This window comes from Callorhinchus milii, unplaced genomic scaffold, assembly GCF_018977255.1.
Source record: "Callorhinchus milii isolate IMCB2004 unplaced genomic scaffold, IMCB_Cmil_1.0 Scaffold11, whole genome shotgun sequence".
Lineage (NCBI taxonomy): Eukaryota > Metazoa > Chordata > Chondrichthyes > Chimaeriformes > Callorhinchidae > Callorhinchus > Callorhinchus milii.
Genome location: NW_024704752.1, coordinates 6,606,849 through 6,619,794, shown reverse-complemented (window position 1 = coordinate 6,619,794; position 12,946 = coordinate 6,606,849). Strand labels below are relative to the sequence as shown.

Below are 12,946 nucleotides of genomic sequence, written 5' to 3'. Positions count from 1 at the left end.
CAAAAATACAAAAATCAAAGGAAACTTGGAGCGAGAAAGCTGAGCTGGCTTGTCTCAAGCCTACGATGGAGCAAGAGAAATGCAATTAAACTCTGCAACACCTTTGCACCTCTGACTCCGTCTCTATTAACCTTCCTCCCTCAGTTAATCAGTCAATATCTAATCCTGGCATTCAACTTGACCCTTGGGTGTCCTTCAAACCCCAGGGCTGGTCCACTTCCAACTCTGGAACATTGCTTTCTTACGCTTTAATCTCAGCCTCGCTGCTACCAAACCCCACTCATGCCTCCGATCTCAAGACAAAACATAGCTTGCGTTAACATGGCAGCCTCCACATTGAATAAACGCACAAGGCTCTTCAGAAAATACATTTGATCAGAAATGAAGTGAGTGTCATTATACATGGAGGTCCCGTTTGCCTATTCAGGTGGATGTTAAAGATCCCGCAGCACTATTTGAAAAGACAAGGGGATTTCTCTCCCAGGGTATCCTGGCCGACAATCCCCCAGATAAAATTGGTCACGGCTGTTTGTGGGACGTGGTTATGCGCAAATTGGCTGTTGTATTTGCCTACAAAACACACACTTTGCGACGACTTCGCAACATGGAAGGAAGCGAAATGTCAAATAGAAGTGAGGAAGGAAGTCTGAGTTACGTAATGCTCAACCACACAGTCAAATGGCTGGCCACTGGGAGCATCTCTGCTGATCTGAGCCAATCAACAGCAGAAATTTAAAAAGGAAAAAAAACACTGGAAACGCTCACGAAAAATATCTCATGAGCGACTGAGGGAAAACGGCAAAAGGGAGATTCCGGAGGGAAATTATTTTCAGGAGTGAATGTGACTGAAGTATTTCTCTGCCCAGGTCCCGTGGATACTGTGGATTATGGAGGTGTTGTGTGCGAAAGAGGGGAGCCTTGCAAGATAGCAGGAACAGCACTGGTTTTCCAGGGGGAATTATCTCCTCAAAACAATAAATAGATTTAAAAAAATAATAATTTACTCACTCAAGCCACGACTGTTTGTGGGATACTGTCGCGTTTTTCCCACAAAATATAAGTCAATTGGCTTTACAGTACATTCTGTAAAGTGCTTTGAGACGTCTCGAAGACGTAATAAGGCGCTATATCCAATGTAAGGATTGTTATATATTATTATTCTATAACCTTCTATTCCGGAACATTGTAGCATGCCCCCATCCTCCACTCCCATCCCCCCACTGATCCCAGCCAAACATCACACTGCTTTTGCTTGTACAATCTGTAGAATGAAGCCCAGTCTTGCTCAGAGCCACTTTGTTAACCATGCAATAAGTGTACTGCCGTCGCCTTATCTAAAGGAAACAGGGGATAGCTGTATTGTCACGGGATCGGCCGTGTGTTTCAGGATAAACAAGCTACAACACGGCCTCAACATTTCCAGGAGAGGCCTGTAGTAATCTGGATAGCTGGTTTGCAAACCAGAAATTAGCACCTGAAGTCTTACACACCTCCCACACCCCCCCCCCAACCCTATTCTCACGGAGAAGGATACAAGACGCAGAACTAAGAATCACAAGAATAATAATCCTTGCATTATATATAATGATAAATAGTGGAGTCCTGTAGCTCAGTGGTTAGAGCACTCGCTTTGCAAGTCAGAGACCTGAGTTCAATTCCAGGCAGAGGGCGAAACCTTGGGCAAGTTTCCTTACTCCACACGCCTAATAATAATCCCTCCAAAAAAACAAAACAATAATAAAATGGTCATTTTCAATCCACGACTGTTTGTGGGACATTGCTGTACGCAATTGGCTGCTGCGTTCGCCCAAAAATATACAGTCAATTCACCTTACAGTATATTCTGTGAAGCGCTTTGGGACGTCTAGAAGACGTGAAAAGCGCTATATCAAATGCAAGAATTATTATTATAATGCCTTATCATGTCGTCTAGATGTCTGAAAGCGCTTCACAGAATAAACTGTAAAGTAAATTGATTGTGGCTCAGGAGTCTGACCTCATGCCCCTCCCTCACTCTCACTGGAATCAGCGTCTCGCTATCAGCCACCATTATAACAACTGCCCAGCTTTGTGTTACAGACAAGTCCCACCGTCAGGGTCTGTGCCATTCACTCACCCGATCACAATGCAGGAGACAACAGTCCCTATGAAGGCGTAGGTCAGGATGGAGCCAAGGTTACGAAAGAACTGCCTCTGTAAAATTACACACAATCTACGATTAGAAAATGACACTTAATTAGTTACTGCACACGTTTATATCACAAGACAGGTTCGAATCAGGATGACCCTTCAGCCCCATTTGATCCTCTTTTTCCAGAATCCCACCCACCACCCTCCCAATGTCTTGATCCGTGCTAGGGTGTAGGATGAGAGAGATGGCCATAGAAGTAGGTTTTAAGACAATTCGAAGACAGATAGCGAGGTGGTATGTAGAGGGAGGGGGCTCCAGAGGTTATGACGGCTTGGCCACTGATAGTTGCGCAGAGAGCGAGGGGGAAATGCACAATAAACCCACATTAGGTTAACCTAGGGAGCGAGTGGAGGAATGGGTAGGGGAAGAGGGAATAGGGTTGGTTGCCCTTGGGGCTTGATCCCCAATTTTCACTTTCCTTTTAAAAATATTCCTTATAAAAGAGTGGAACTATTTTGGCTGATGTCAGTTCTCAGGTTGAATGTCCGAGATGTCAGTTGGAATGGTTCCCCTTATCCCCACCCCCCAATCTTTGCACAGATTCCACACCTCTGCCGAGAATTGGTGGTTTCATTGGGTGTGGGAGAGGAAACCTGCCTCTATAAAGGGACGGTTTGATCACAAGTCTCTGTGCTCTTTGCAAATCTGCTCACCTTTTTCAGGCTGTATCCAGCATAAAATATGATCGGGGGCAAAAGGACGTTGAAGAAAATGTCTGAATCAAACGTTACCTGAAAAAAATCACAGGAGGGTCCAGGTTATATACATTACTGCATCTCACCCCAGATCCTTGCCCCCTCCTTCCCCTCTTTTAGATCACGACTGAAGACCTTCCTCTTTGACCGTTCTAATGGTCACCTTTACCCTTCCCCCAGATCGGTGTCAGGCTCCGCCACTGTTAAGCGCGCTGAGATGCTGGCCTGCGTGAAAGAGCGGTATATCGCTGTAGAGCAAATTGTTGTTCTGGATTCTCCACGGGTGGGTGGGGTGGGGGTGGGGGGAAGAGAGAGAGAGAGAGAGAGAGAGAAAGAAGGTAAGCAGTGTCTCCTTGTCCCTCAGCAATAATAATGATCCTTGTATTTGATATAGCACCCTATCACATCGTGGAGATGTCTCAAAGTGCTTCACAGAATAGATTGTTAATTGGATTGACTGTATTTTGTGAGCATCGGTTTATATTTTGTTTACAATGCCTGTGCAGAGCACTAGTGGACAGCACCAGCTCATAATAATGCTCGATTTCTCCAGCCTGCACATGGTCTCTGGGGAGACACTTACGTTGTGCTTGCTCTTTACACGCTGCAATTATAATTTGGAACTCAAGGCTCTCCTGTGACAGGGACATATAGCAAGCGTAAGGTCTGTGCTTTCAGCCTTGAAATGCACTAAAAACAGATCCTCTGCAAATGTAGCATTGCATCTAGACTCTTACTCCGTCCACTTGCCAATATTATTGTGACAACCAGGGATCTCGCAGCTCACTGACTACTTTAATGAGGCTCGATTGGTTCTTCAATGAAGCTTCACAAAACACTTGTGCTCGAAAAGCAGATTTTTCTTTTTTTCAAAAAAATCTTTTTTTTTCAAAAGATTGCCTTTGGCAAGGCACTTGCATGGACGTTATTAATGTTCAACTTTTTAGTGTTTAGAGAATGGAATGGGTGAAGAGGAGATGGGGGGGAATATCACATTTGCTACTCCTCATTCAGATGCTTTAAGAGTTTCTACTTCCAAAACCAAGACTATAATATTGAGTCTTTGGACGGGTGAGTGATGGAGTTTGAGGAACACTGACGAAGCTGGTCATGTCTATTTCCTTGACTGGAAATTTTTCACGTGACTTACATCATTTATTCCAGTAACTGGGTTCAGCTGGGTTTACAAATCCATTGAGTTTTCCATTTTCCGATCTCTCTTCATGTTGCCATGGTTATTGGAAGCCAAATCTCAATGTTTCTTTTTTTAAAAAAACGTCACTTTACAAAAGGAATCCTGGCCTAACCTCGTGCCAATCCTATTAACACTTTTCACGGGCATTTATCTCTTTACATGCAGACTGTTCGTTGCAAAGCCATATTATAGAATAATTATAATAATCCTTGCATTTGATATAGCGCCTTATCAAGTCCTTGAGCCGTCTCAAAGCGCTTCACAGAATATATATAAAGTGGATTGACTGTGTATTTTGTGGGTAAAACGTGGCAGCCAATTGTGCACAGCCATGGACTGAGTGACCAACCCCAGAAGGCGATCTGCCAATTAAGTAACAACCGTGTTCCTACTTACTGCTAGGCAAACAGAGGCTTGTGCAGTAAAGAAACCTGCCTAAGGGATCGCCTTGCCTGGGAATCAAACCCAGATCCTCTGACTTGCAAGGCGAGCACGCTAACCACTACCCTACAGGACTTGCACACTTTCAGCTCGGTAACAGCCTAATTCACCTTTAAGAAAAGAAAAGAACCTTTTATTAACCATGCTGCGTTTTATTTTTAGACCCTGAGGATTTGTTTTGACCGACTGCCATGGTGGAGCTGGAGAGTAGATTCTACAAGGGATTTAGCATGTTTTCTGGAAATCAACATATGCAGACGAAGTATCATAGTCGAAGAGCATTACTTCTTCTAATGACAGCAGCACAATTATAAACCTACAGAAATACGAGATTGTAAGTTTCTAATTTAGTATGGTGTCCAATACCCGCAGAGATGTCATTATGTGCTCTGCACTTTGTTCTCATCTGTCCAATGAATCGTTTCCTTGATTGGAACCCCACTGAGTGCACTGGTGAGTGAATGAGATAATTAGGTTTTAGAAAGAGATATAATGCGGAACAAAGTAGAGTGTTGTGTGCTTTATCAGAAACTGAAAAAGGTAATTTTCCCAAGTTTTCATGATGGTATTCTTAGTCTGTTATTTGGTCAGCTGGGTGTCGGACACATGTGGAATCCCATCGCCGTGTGTGAGTTTCCAAGCCAGGCTGAGAGTTCCACATTCGTATGCTACCGACTCATGGAAATCCCTGTGTCTGGAATGGATTGCACATTCTCTCTCTTGAGGGACAGACACATCCTGTTTATGTGATTCTAGAGAATATTAGGCGCAAGTTGGCAAGAGCCATGGCTTGGGGTCCCCAGGGTGTGCGTTGGGTTAACTGCTGGAGTCTAACCAGTTAAAACCGCATAGCTTGCTACTGATATCGTTGTCTGGCAAGCTTTCGTGCTACTTGACCAGCTAGGACTACCCTACCCATTAGGGCTTTGGCTTGCAGGGTTAACAGCAGCTGAGTGGTGGGAATCTCTGTCCCCAGTGATGAGTCTGCCTCTCCACGTCCTACCAATTGCCTAAGGTTTTGCTCTATCCTGAAACAAACCTCCTGGCTATTGCTAGCATGTAGGTGTTGTCCTTTTACATCACAACGCACCAAAATCTATTTAGAATCATTTTTCAGAAATTACCACACTTCAGATTATGGCGACGGCTTTGATTGGCAGCAGAGTGACTTGGGCTCGCTTTGACAGTCTGTCTCCCTGAGATTGATTGATTCTGACATGACGTATGTCAAAGTGATGCATGCTATCCATTTGCTGATACATAATGCAGGGCTCGTGCTCCCTCTCTCTCTGGCTACGCTCCTGCTTTGGAGGGCAGCTTGCCTTTGAGAGTCACCATAAGTCTTTTGGATAGTGGATCAGTTACAAGAATTGATTTATTTCTCCAGCAAAAGTACTAGGAAGAAATGATCCCTTCTATTTTTAATGAGGCTTGTAAGGACTTGTTTCTTCAGTGTCCCCATCTCCAAGGCATGCAGTGTCTGTGCTGGCGGCTGACAGAAATACGGAACAAATTGGATAACAATTTGGACTCTGAAGTTATCACTCAAGGTCTGTGAAGGCACTTCCCTTTAGGTTATATAAGACACAGAAAAAGAGAGAGAAAAAAAGAGTGAAACCACACACAAGTATAAAATTCTTGATCCAAATCCTCATAAAACCCATCAAGATTCCCCAGAAATCCAATGCAATCTAGGAGCCTACATTATTCAGTAAAAGTCCTGCAGGATCAAAAGACCCAAAGGTCCTCATATGCTAAATGTCAAGAGTTGGGCTGAGCTGGTTAGAGTTGCTCCAATGGTACCCTTACTGGAGAATTTTTAATCCTTCCTAGACAGGGACATGAGGCCAACTGTAGCACTCACACTGCCACTTCTGCCCAGTTCACCAAACTCGAGATGATGCAGCGATCTTCCCAGTCTGAATGGCTTAGTGCTCACCACACGGTGTATTTCCTCACAGGGCCACTCAGCTCTGTGAACCAAACTCAGTCGCTGTCAGTTTGTTAGTTAAAATTGGATTGAAACAGGTGATTATAGTTTGGTCATCAGCAATGACTGGACTACAACACTGAGATCACTGGAGCCTGGCGTGAGGCTGCCATATGCCGGGCTCTGTTACTGCACCTCAACGGCATCCAAGCCCTGAGCTGCCAACAGGAAAGTATGTCAGCACTTTCCATCTCATGAGCCTTACCCTCACCGTGGAGGGACGTCCCCCTGATGTGAAAGGCATGACACAAATGTAATTTGTTGTTGTTGTTGTTGTAGGCTTACAAAAGGACACAGTCACAATGTTATAATAATAATAATCCTTGCATTTGATATAGCACTTTTCATGTCTTCTCGACGTCTCAAAGCGCTTCACAGAATATGCTGCAAAGTGAATTGACAGTATATTTGTGGGCGAAACGTGGCAGCCAATTGCACACAGCAGTGTCCCACAAACAGTCGTGGATTGAAAATGACCAATTTATTATTGTTTTGTTTTGGAGGGATTATTATTAGGCTCTGTGTGGAGTAAGGAAACTTGTCCAAGGTTTCGCCCTGCCTGGAATTGAACCCAGGTATCTCGCTTGCAAAGCGAGTGCTCTAACCACTGAGCTACAGGACTCCACATTATAAAGTATAATTGTGATTGTATCCATTTGCATAAATGCATAATTCTCTACATACATGTGCAGGTGTGCACACATTTACATGCATGTGAACACACACACACAAGCACATACTACAATAATGTACGCGCACACTGAATACAACACGTTGGTTTCAGTTCTAAACTCAAAATCCAAAAGATTTAAATGATCAGATAAATACAAGGTAAAAAGAAGGGATTTGAGACTTCACGGGCAGTTAACAGCTTTACACTGCCACTTCGGTCTCTTGCTGGTTTGGGTGCCTTACTTACCTGTAACAAAGAGTTTCTGCTGTGTATTTACTGCAGAGAAATGTTCAATCAGGGAGTCTTGAATGTTTGCATGGATACAACAGCAAACAGACCAAAGGCTCTGATTGAGCTGAGAATTGCACTGGTACAGAGAACAAACAACTCCAGTTTAATATTTACTCTCCCACCCAGTAAAAAGATGGGAGGAGCAGAGCAGGTATATCTTAACATGGCTTTTATTGGAGTCCTAACTCTAGGTACTTTTACTTTCTAATGTTAAACCCTTAGGCACTTAGCTGCGATTTAGGATTTTTAATCCTTTAGCAAATTATAAGATTTTAATCAGTGGTTAACACCTGTACCACCAAACATAAACAAAGTTAACTGCAGTACTGCCTTGCGAGGATCTGAATTTGTGTGTTTGCAGCAATAATTCTGGGAGTGAAGTCAAACAGGACATGTTCTGAAAGGAGTACCATAGATTAGCCAGCACAGGGTCAGCTCAGAGGCTGGGGGAAGCGACTCAGATCAGATGGGAACGTGGAGATATAAAGGACTGAACAGATCATTGCAATAAATCTGGCTGATCGCAAAGTAAACAATTCAGAAAATGAGTAATTCCACATTACCAATACCTCTCAGTTGATTTCTTCCTCAAACATCAATCTGATTCCTTCGTGAAATTGCTGATACACAATTCTGAGCACCTAAGTAAGTCCTTGCCCTTATTTGGTACCCCCATCAAATGATGTGAAACAATAATAATCTTTGCATTTGGCCTTTCATGTTGTCAAAACGTCTCAAATCACCTGGCAGAATTTTAATGGAACGTGCAGTCACTATGTATTTGTAGGCAAATGTAGCAGCCAATTTGCATCCAGCAACACCTCACAAACTGCCATAAAATGAATGATCAATGTTATTTGGGGATTGTGGGCCAGGACGCTGGGTGAAATTTCTTTCTTTTTTCAAAATAGTGAATTGGGATCTTTATAATAATAATAATCCTTGCATTTGATATAGCACTTTTCACGTCGGGAGGACGTCCCAAAGGGCTTCACAGAACACACTGTAAAGTGAATTGACTGTATATTTGTGGGCGAACGCGGCAGCCAATTGCGTACAGCAATGTCCCACAAACAGTCGTAGATTGAAAATGACCAATTTATTATTGATTTTGGTTTTGGAGGGATTACTATTAGGCTCTGTGTGGAGTAAGGAAACTTGCCCAAGGTTTCGCCCTGACCTGCCTGGAATTGAACTCAGGTCTCTCACTTGCAAAGCGAGTGCTCTAACCACTGAGCTACAGGACTCCACCTAAAGAGGCAGCCAGCTCCTCAGTTTAACCTCTCACTGAACGGCTCTGACAATGCGGAGTTCCCCGAGCACTGTGTCGGAGCATCAGGCTGGACTGTGAGGTTGAAGTCCCGATGTGAGGCTTGAGCCCAGAGGTGAGAGTGCTCCCAACTGAGACTGGTTAACAACGGGTTACACCATTGGTGGCAGTTTAATCGCTGCCTCTGTACTCCAGGCGACTATATATTTTTCTGTCTGGGCACTCAGGGCTCCTTAAAAATCAATTTAAGTGTGTTTTTATTGTTGTTGACTAACCTATGAACTATACTCAAGTACTAGAGAGCTCCGGGTGGCCTGGCGCGTGCCTGGCCTTGTTCCTCCTAATGTGCCACATTCACCTATAATATAAAAGAGGCCAATTTTTCAAAACCTGGATAATGCCGAACAACTTGCAGTGTGGCCTCAGCAATCCCCCTTACAATAACCATTCTTCAATCTGAGGAAAACATTCCCCCACTACAGCCAAGCACAACAACAACTTGCATTCATATCACATCCTTCGCACAGCTTGAGCATTGACCCTTCAGCCTATCTGGTCTCATCCTTACAGAACATCCACCCTACCATTCTCCCATCACAGCACTAAACCTGTCCAGTGTCCTGGTCTCAACCACCCTTCCTGGCAACCTTTTCTAGTTGTCAATTAGCCTCTAGGTAAAGAACAACCTCCTGGTGTCTGCCCTAAAATTGCCCTTTTTGCAGCTCTAAACCTGTGTCCTCTTGTTCTGCTATCTCAGTGCGTCCTAAAGTATTCTTCCGGGTTTAGTTTTTCCAATCCCATTTCAAATTTTATGCACTTCTATGCTGTCCCCTCTGAGTTATCTTCTCTCAAGACCGAAGAGATTGTCTAATTATTGCTCATTCCTCTAACACTGGGGATCATCCTCTTGTTGCTTTCCTCTGCACAACCTCAATGGCCTGGGCAGCTCCTTGTGTCACAGTGACCAGAACTGTAAGCAATACTTTAGGTGTGGCCTGATCAGAGCACCATAACAGCCTCTGACTTCTGATGATCTGAACTCGAATAATTTGCCAATACAGCCCTATATCCCGTTTACCTGGTTTATTGCGATGCCTTTCACATTAGTATAATGTCTAAAGCACTTCACAGAGATGGAGTGGAGATATGAGAGATGGGGAGAGATAGGGTAGGAGAGAGATGAATATAAGCACAGTCAGAGCAGCAAGTGTTTAGAAAGGCTTTGAAAGCAGAGAGTGGTGGCCAAGTGGAGGGATTTAGGAGGAGAGTTTCAGAGAATTACAATCATTTTCATTGAGGTAGCACATTTTACATAAAACACAGCCTCTGAGTGAGTCACAAACGTGAATTGGAAGTGATCTATAGAATAAATGAATAAGAAATAATATTGGTTGAGAATATGCATGCTTATCATACTGAAGCGTCTCAAAGTACTTAACAAAAAGAATTATGAAGCATAATAATCTTTGCATTTGATATAGCACCTAATCACATCGTTGAGATATTTCAAAGTGCTTCATGGAATATTCTGTAAAGTGGATTGACAGATGGTCATGGATGAGTGACCATTTTTTTGGAGGGATTATTACTCCCAGAAAGCAATCTGCCAATCGATTAACAACTGGGTTCCTACATACTGCCAGATAAACAGAGGCGTGCGGAGTAAGGAAAGTTGCCTAAGGCTTTGCCCCGTCCAGGAATCAAACCCGGATCCTCTCGCTTGCGAGGCGAATTGTCTAACCACTACACTACAGGACGCCACAAGTGCAGCGAATGTTGTTGAATGGAGTTCAACCTGAACGAGTCTGTCACTACAACAGGACAATAGGGTAGTGAAAGTGAAAATTATCAACATTAGCTTGTACACACAGCAGCTGGATGTGTACAAGCCAATGTTGATAATTGGGGGGATGGCGGGGGAGAGTGGGGGAAGAAAGCCACAGAAACACACGCGCTCATTCCTGTCACTGCTCCACACCAGCGGCTCTGCACTGCTCAGGGTAGCCAGACTGTGACTCAGCACTGACTGACAGGAGCTCACAACCCATCCCCACACACCTCCAGCACCTGTAGCTTCCTGAAACTCGGCTGCTCCGACCGGTTCCCATAACAACCAGAGCTCCCCGATACATCCTCAAACCAGGATCCGCGTGACTCGTTGACTCCCGGAAACCCACCCGAGACGTCAATTATCTGCCGCTATCCTTGTGGAAACTCATTTCTTTGTAAAGAAAAACAATATTTTTTATAAGCTGCTAAAACCTCTGTTCCAACAAAGTTCAATTTTGCCACAGCGCAGCCCAAGTTAATGCTCCTGGATTTCACATTGACGTTTAGCACATTTGAGTCGATTCTCGCCTCCCATTTATGCCGCCTATTACAGCCAATAATTCTCCCCACTCTTCTCTTTCTGAAGCTGCTTCTCTAGTGTCTCAATCACAGGCTCTGGCCTTCCTCTGGCACCTCTGCTCACGGCCAGGCTTTATGTTGGAGCCACACACACTGTCAGCGGGTTACACAAATGGTCATTTCACTTTATGGGACCTCCCTTGAAGCACTTTGAGATGTTCTCATGATGTGAAACAACAACAACTTGTATTTATATAGTGTCCTTCACTTAGGGCAGTGTCTCGGGATGCTTAACCAGGACGGAGCTCGACTCCGAGGGGAGGAGGAGAGGAAGGTCATGATCTAAAAGATTTAAAAAATTAAGAATAATTTGGTCATCCAATCCACGACTGTTGGATTGGCTGCCGCGTTTCACCCACAAAATATACAGTCGATTCACTTTACAATATATTCTGTGAAGCCTTTGAGACGTCTCGAAGATGTGATAAGGCAATATATCAAATGCAAGGATTATTATTATTATTATTCCTAAAATGGCTACTTTCTGCAACAGGTGGACATTTTGTGCACCAAGTATCCTGTTTTGCTAAAAGGCAGTGTGAAATGCAGGAGAATTAACTCAGTCCATGCACTTGCAAAATATTATTATTATTATTGTCCATAACAGCCAGGCCCTCTCATATCCTCATTCAATGTTGATAAACGTCAGGAATCAATGAACTGCAATCAGGAGTGGAAATCAAGGTTGATTTGTACTGAGACCACATCATGTTTCAGTTTATACAGTGTGCCAGATGTTTCCGTAACCTTTAATCATGTCTTTAAACAGATGTTTATCCAGCTCCTTTTAAACCAAATACCTTCTAGGCCCTCTACAACACACATCAGTTGTTTCAAAGGTGACCTCACAGTCTTAGGCGACAGTCCAGTCCAGTGATGCGGGAGAGATGCATTATTGGAGGGATGTCCTTTAAATCAGACATTAAAATAAGATCCTGTCTCCCTGTTCAGGTGGACATTAAAAAACCCATTCCACTACTCGAAAAGAGTAGGGAGTTCTCCTAGGGTCCAGGCCAACAATCCCCCCAAATAAAATTAATTATTTACTTCATGGCTGTTTGTCGCAGTGCTGTGCTCGAATTAGCTGCCACATTCACCTACAAGATACAGTCATTATGCTTTACACGAAAATGTCCTGTGAAGTGCTTTGAGACATCTCAAAGAACTTCACAGAAAATGCTGTAAAGTGAATTGACTGTATATTTTGTGGGGGAAACGTGGCAGCCAATTGCACACAACAGTGTCCCATAAAAAGCTGTAGATGAGGTACCCAATTTTAAAAAAAAGGGATTATTAACCCCAGAAGAACGATCTGCCAATTGATTAACAACTGGGTTTGTACTTACTGCTAGGTAAACAGAGGCTTGTGTAGTAAGAAAACTTGCCTAATGTTTCACCCTCCTGGAATCGAACCCAGGTCCTCTTACTTGAAAGGCAATGCTCTGTAAAATACTGTAAAGTGGCGTGATTGTGTATTTTGTAGTTGAAACACGACAGGCGATTGCACACAGCAATGTCCAACAAACAGCCATGGAGTGAGTGACAAATTTTATTTGGGGGATTGTTGGCCAAGACACTGGGAGAAACTTCCTTCTCTTTTCGAATAGAGCCATGGGATATTTAACATCCACCTGAACAGGCAGACGGGATCTTGGTTTAGTGTCTCATCTGAAGGACATCACCTTCAACAATGCAGCACACCCCCACACTGAATTGGAGTGTCAGACTGTGTGATTCCACATCCCCAGGTGGGGCTTGAACCATAATCTTCTGACTCAGAGGCGAGAGTGC

General features: G+C 43.7%; 1 protein-coding gene across 1 annotated transcript in view; it reads right to left on the bottom strand.

Moving 5' to 3' along the window:
• The window catches only part of LOC103177890 (sodium/hydrogen exchanger 9), a 110,662-nt gene that overhangs the window by 85,217 nt on the left and 12,499 nt on the right, over positions 1-12,946 (bottom strand). Inside the window, exons 3-4 of the mRNA XM_042339395.1 lie at positions 2,845-2,922; positions 2,117-2,193 (exon numbers count right to left, since the gene is read on the bottom strand). Coding sequence (XP_042195329.1) covers positions 2,117-2,193; positions 2,845-2,922 — 155 coding nt within the window. The remainder of the gene's footprint in view (positions 1-2,116; positions 2,194-2,844; positions 2,923-12,946) is intronic.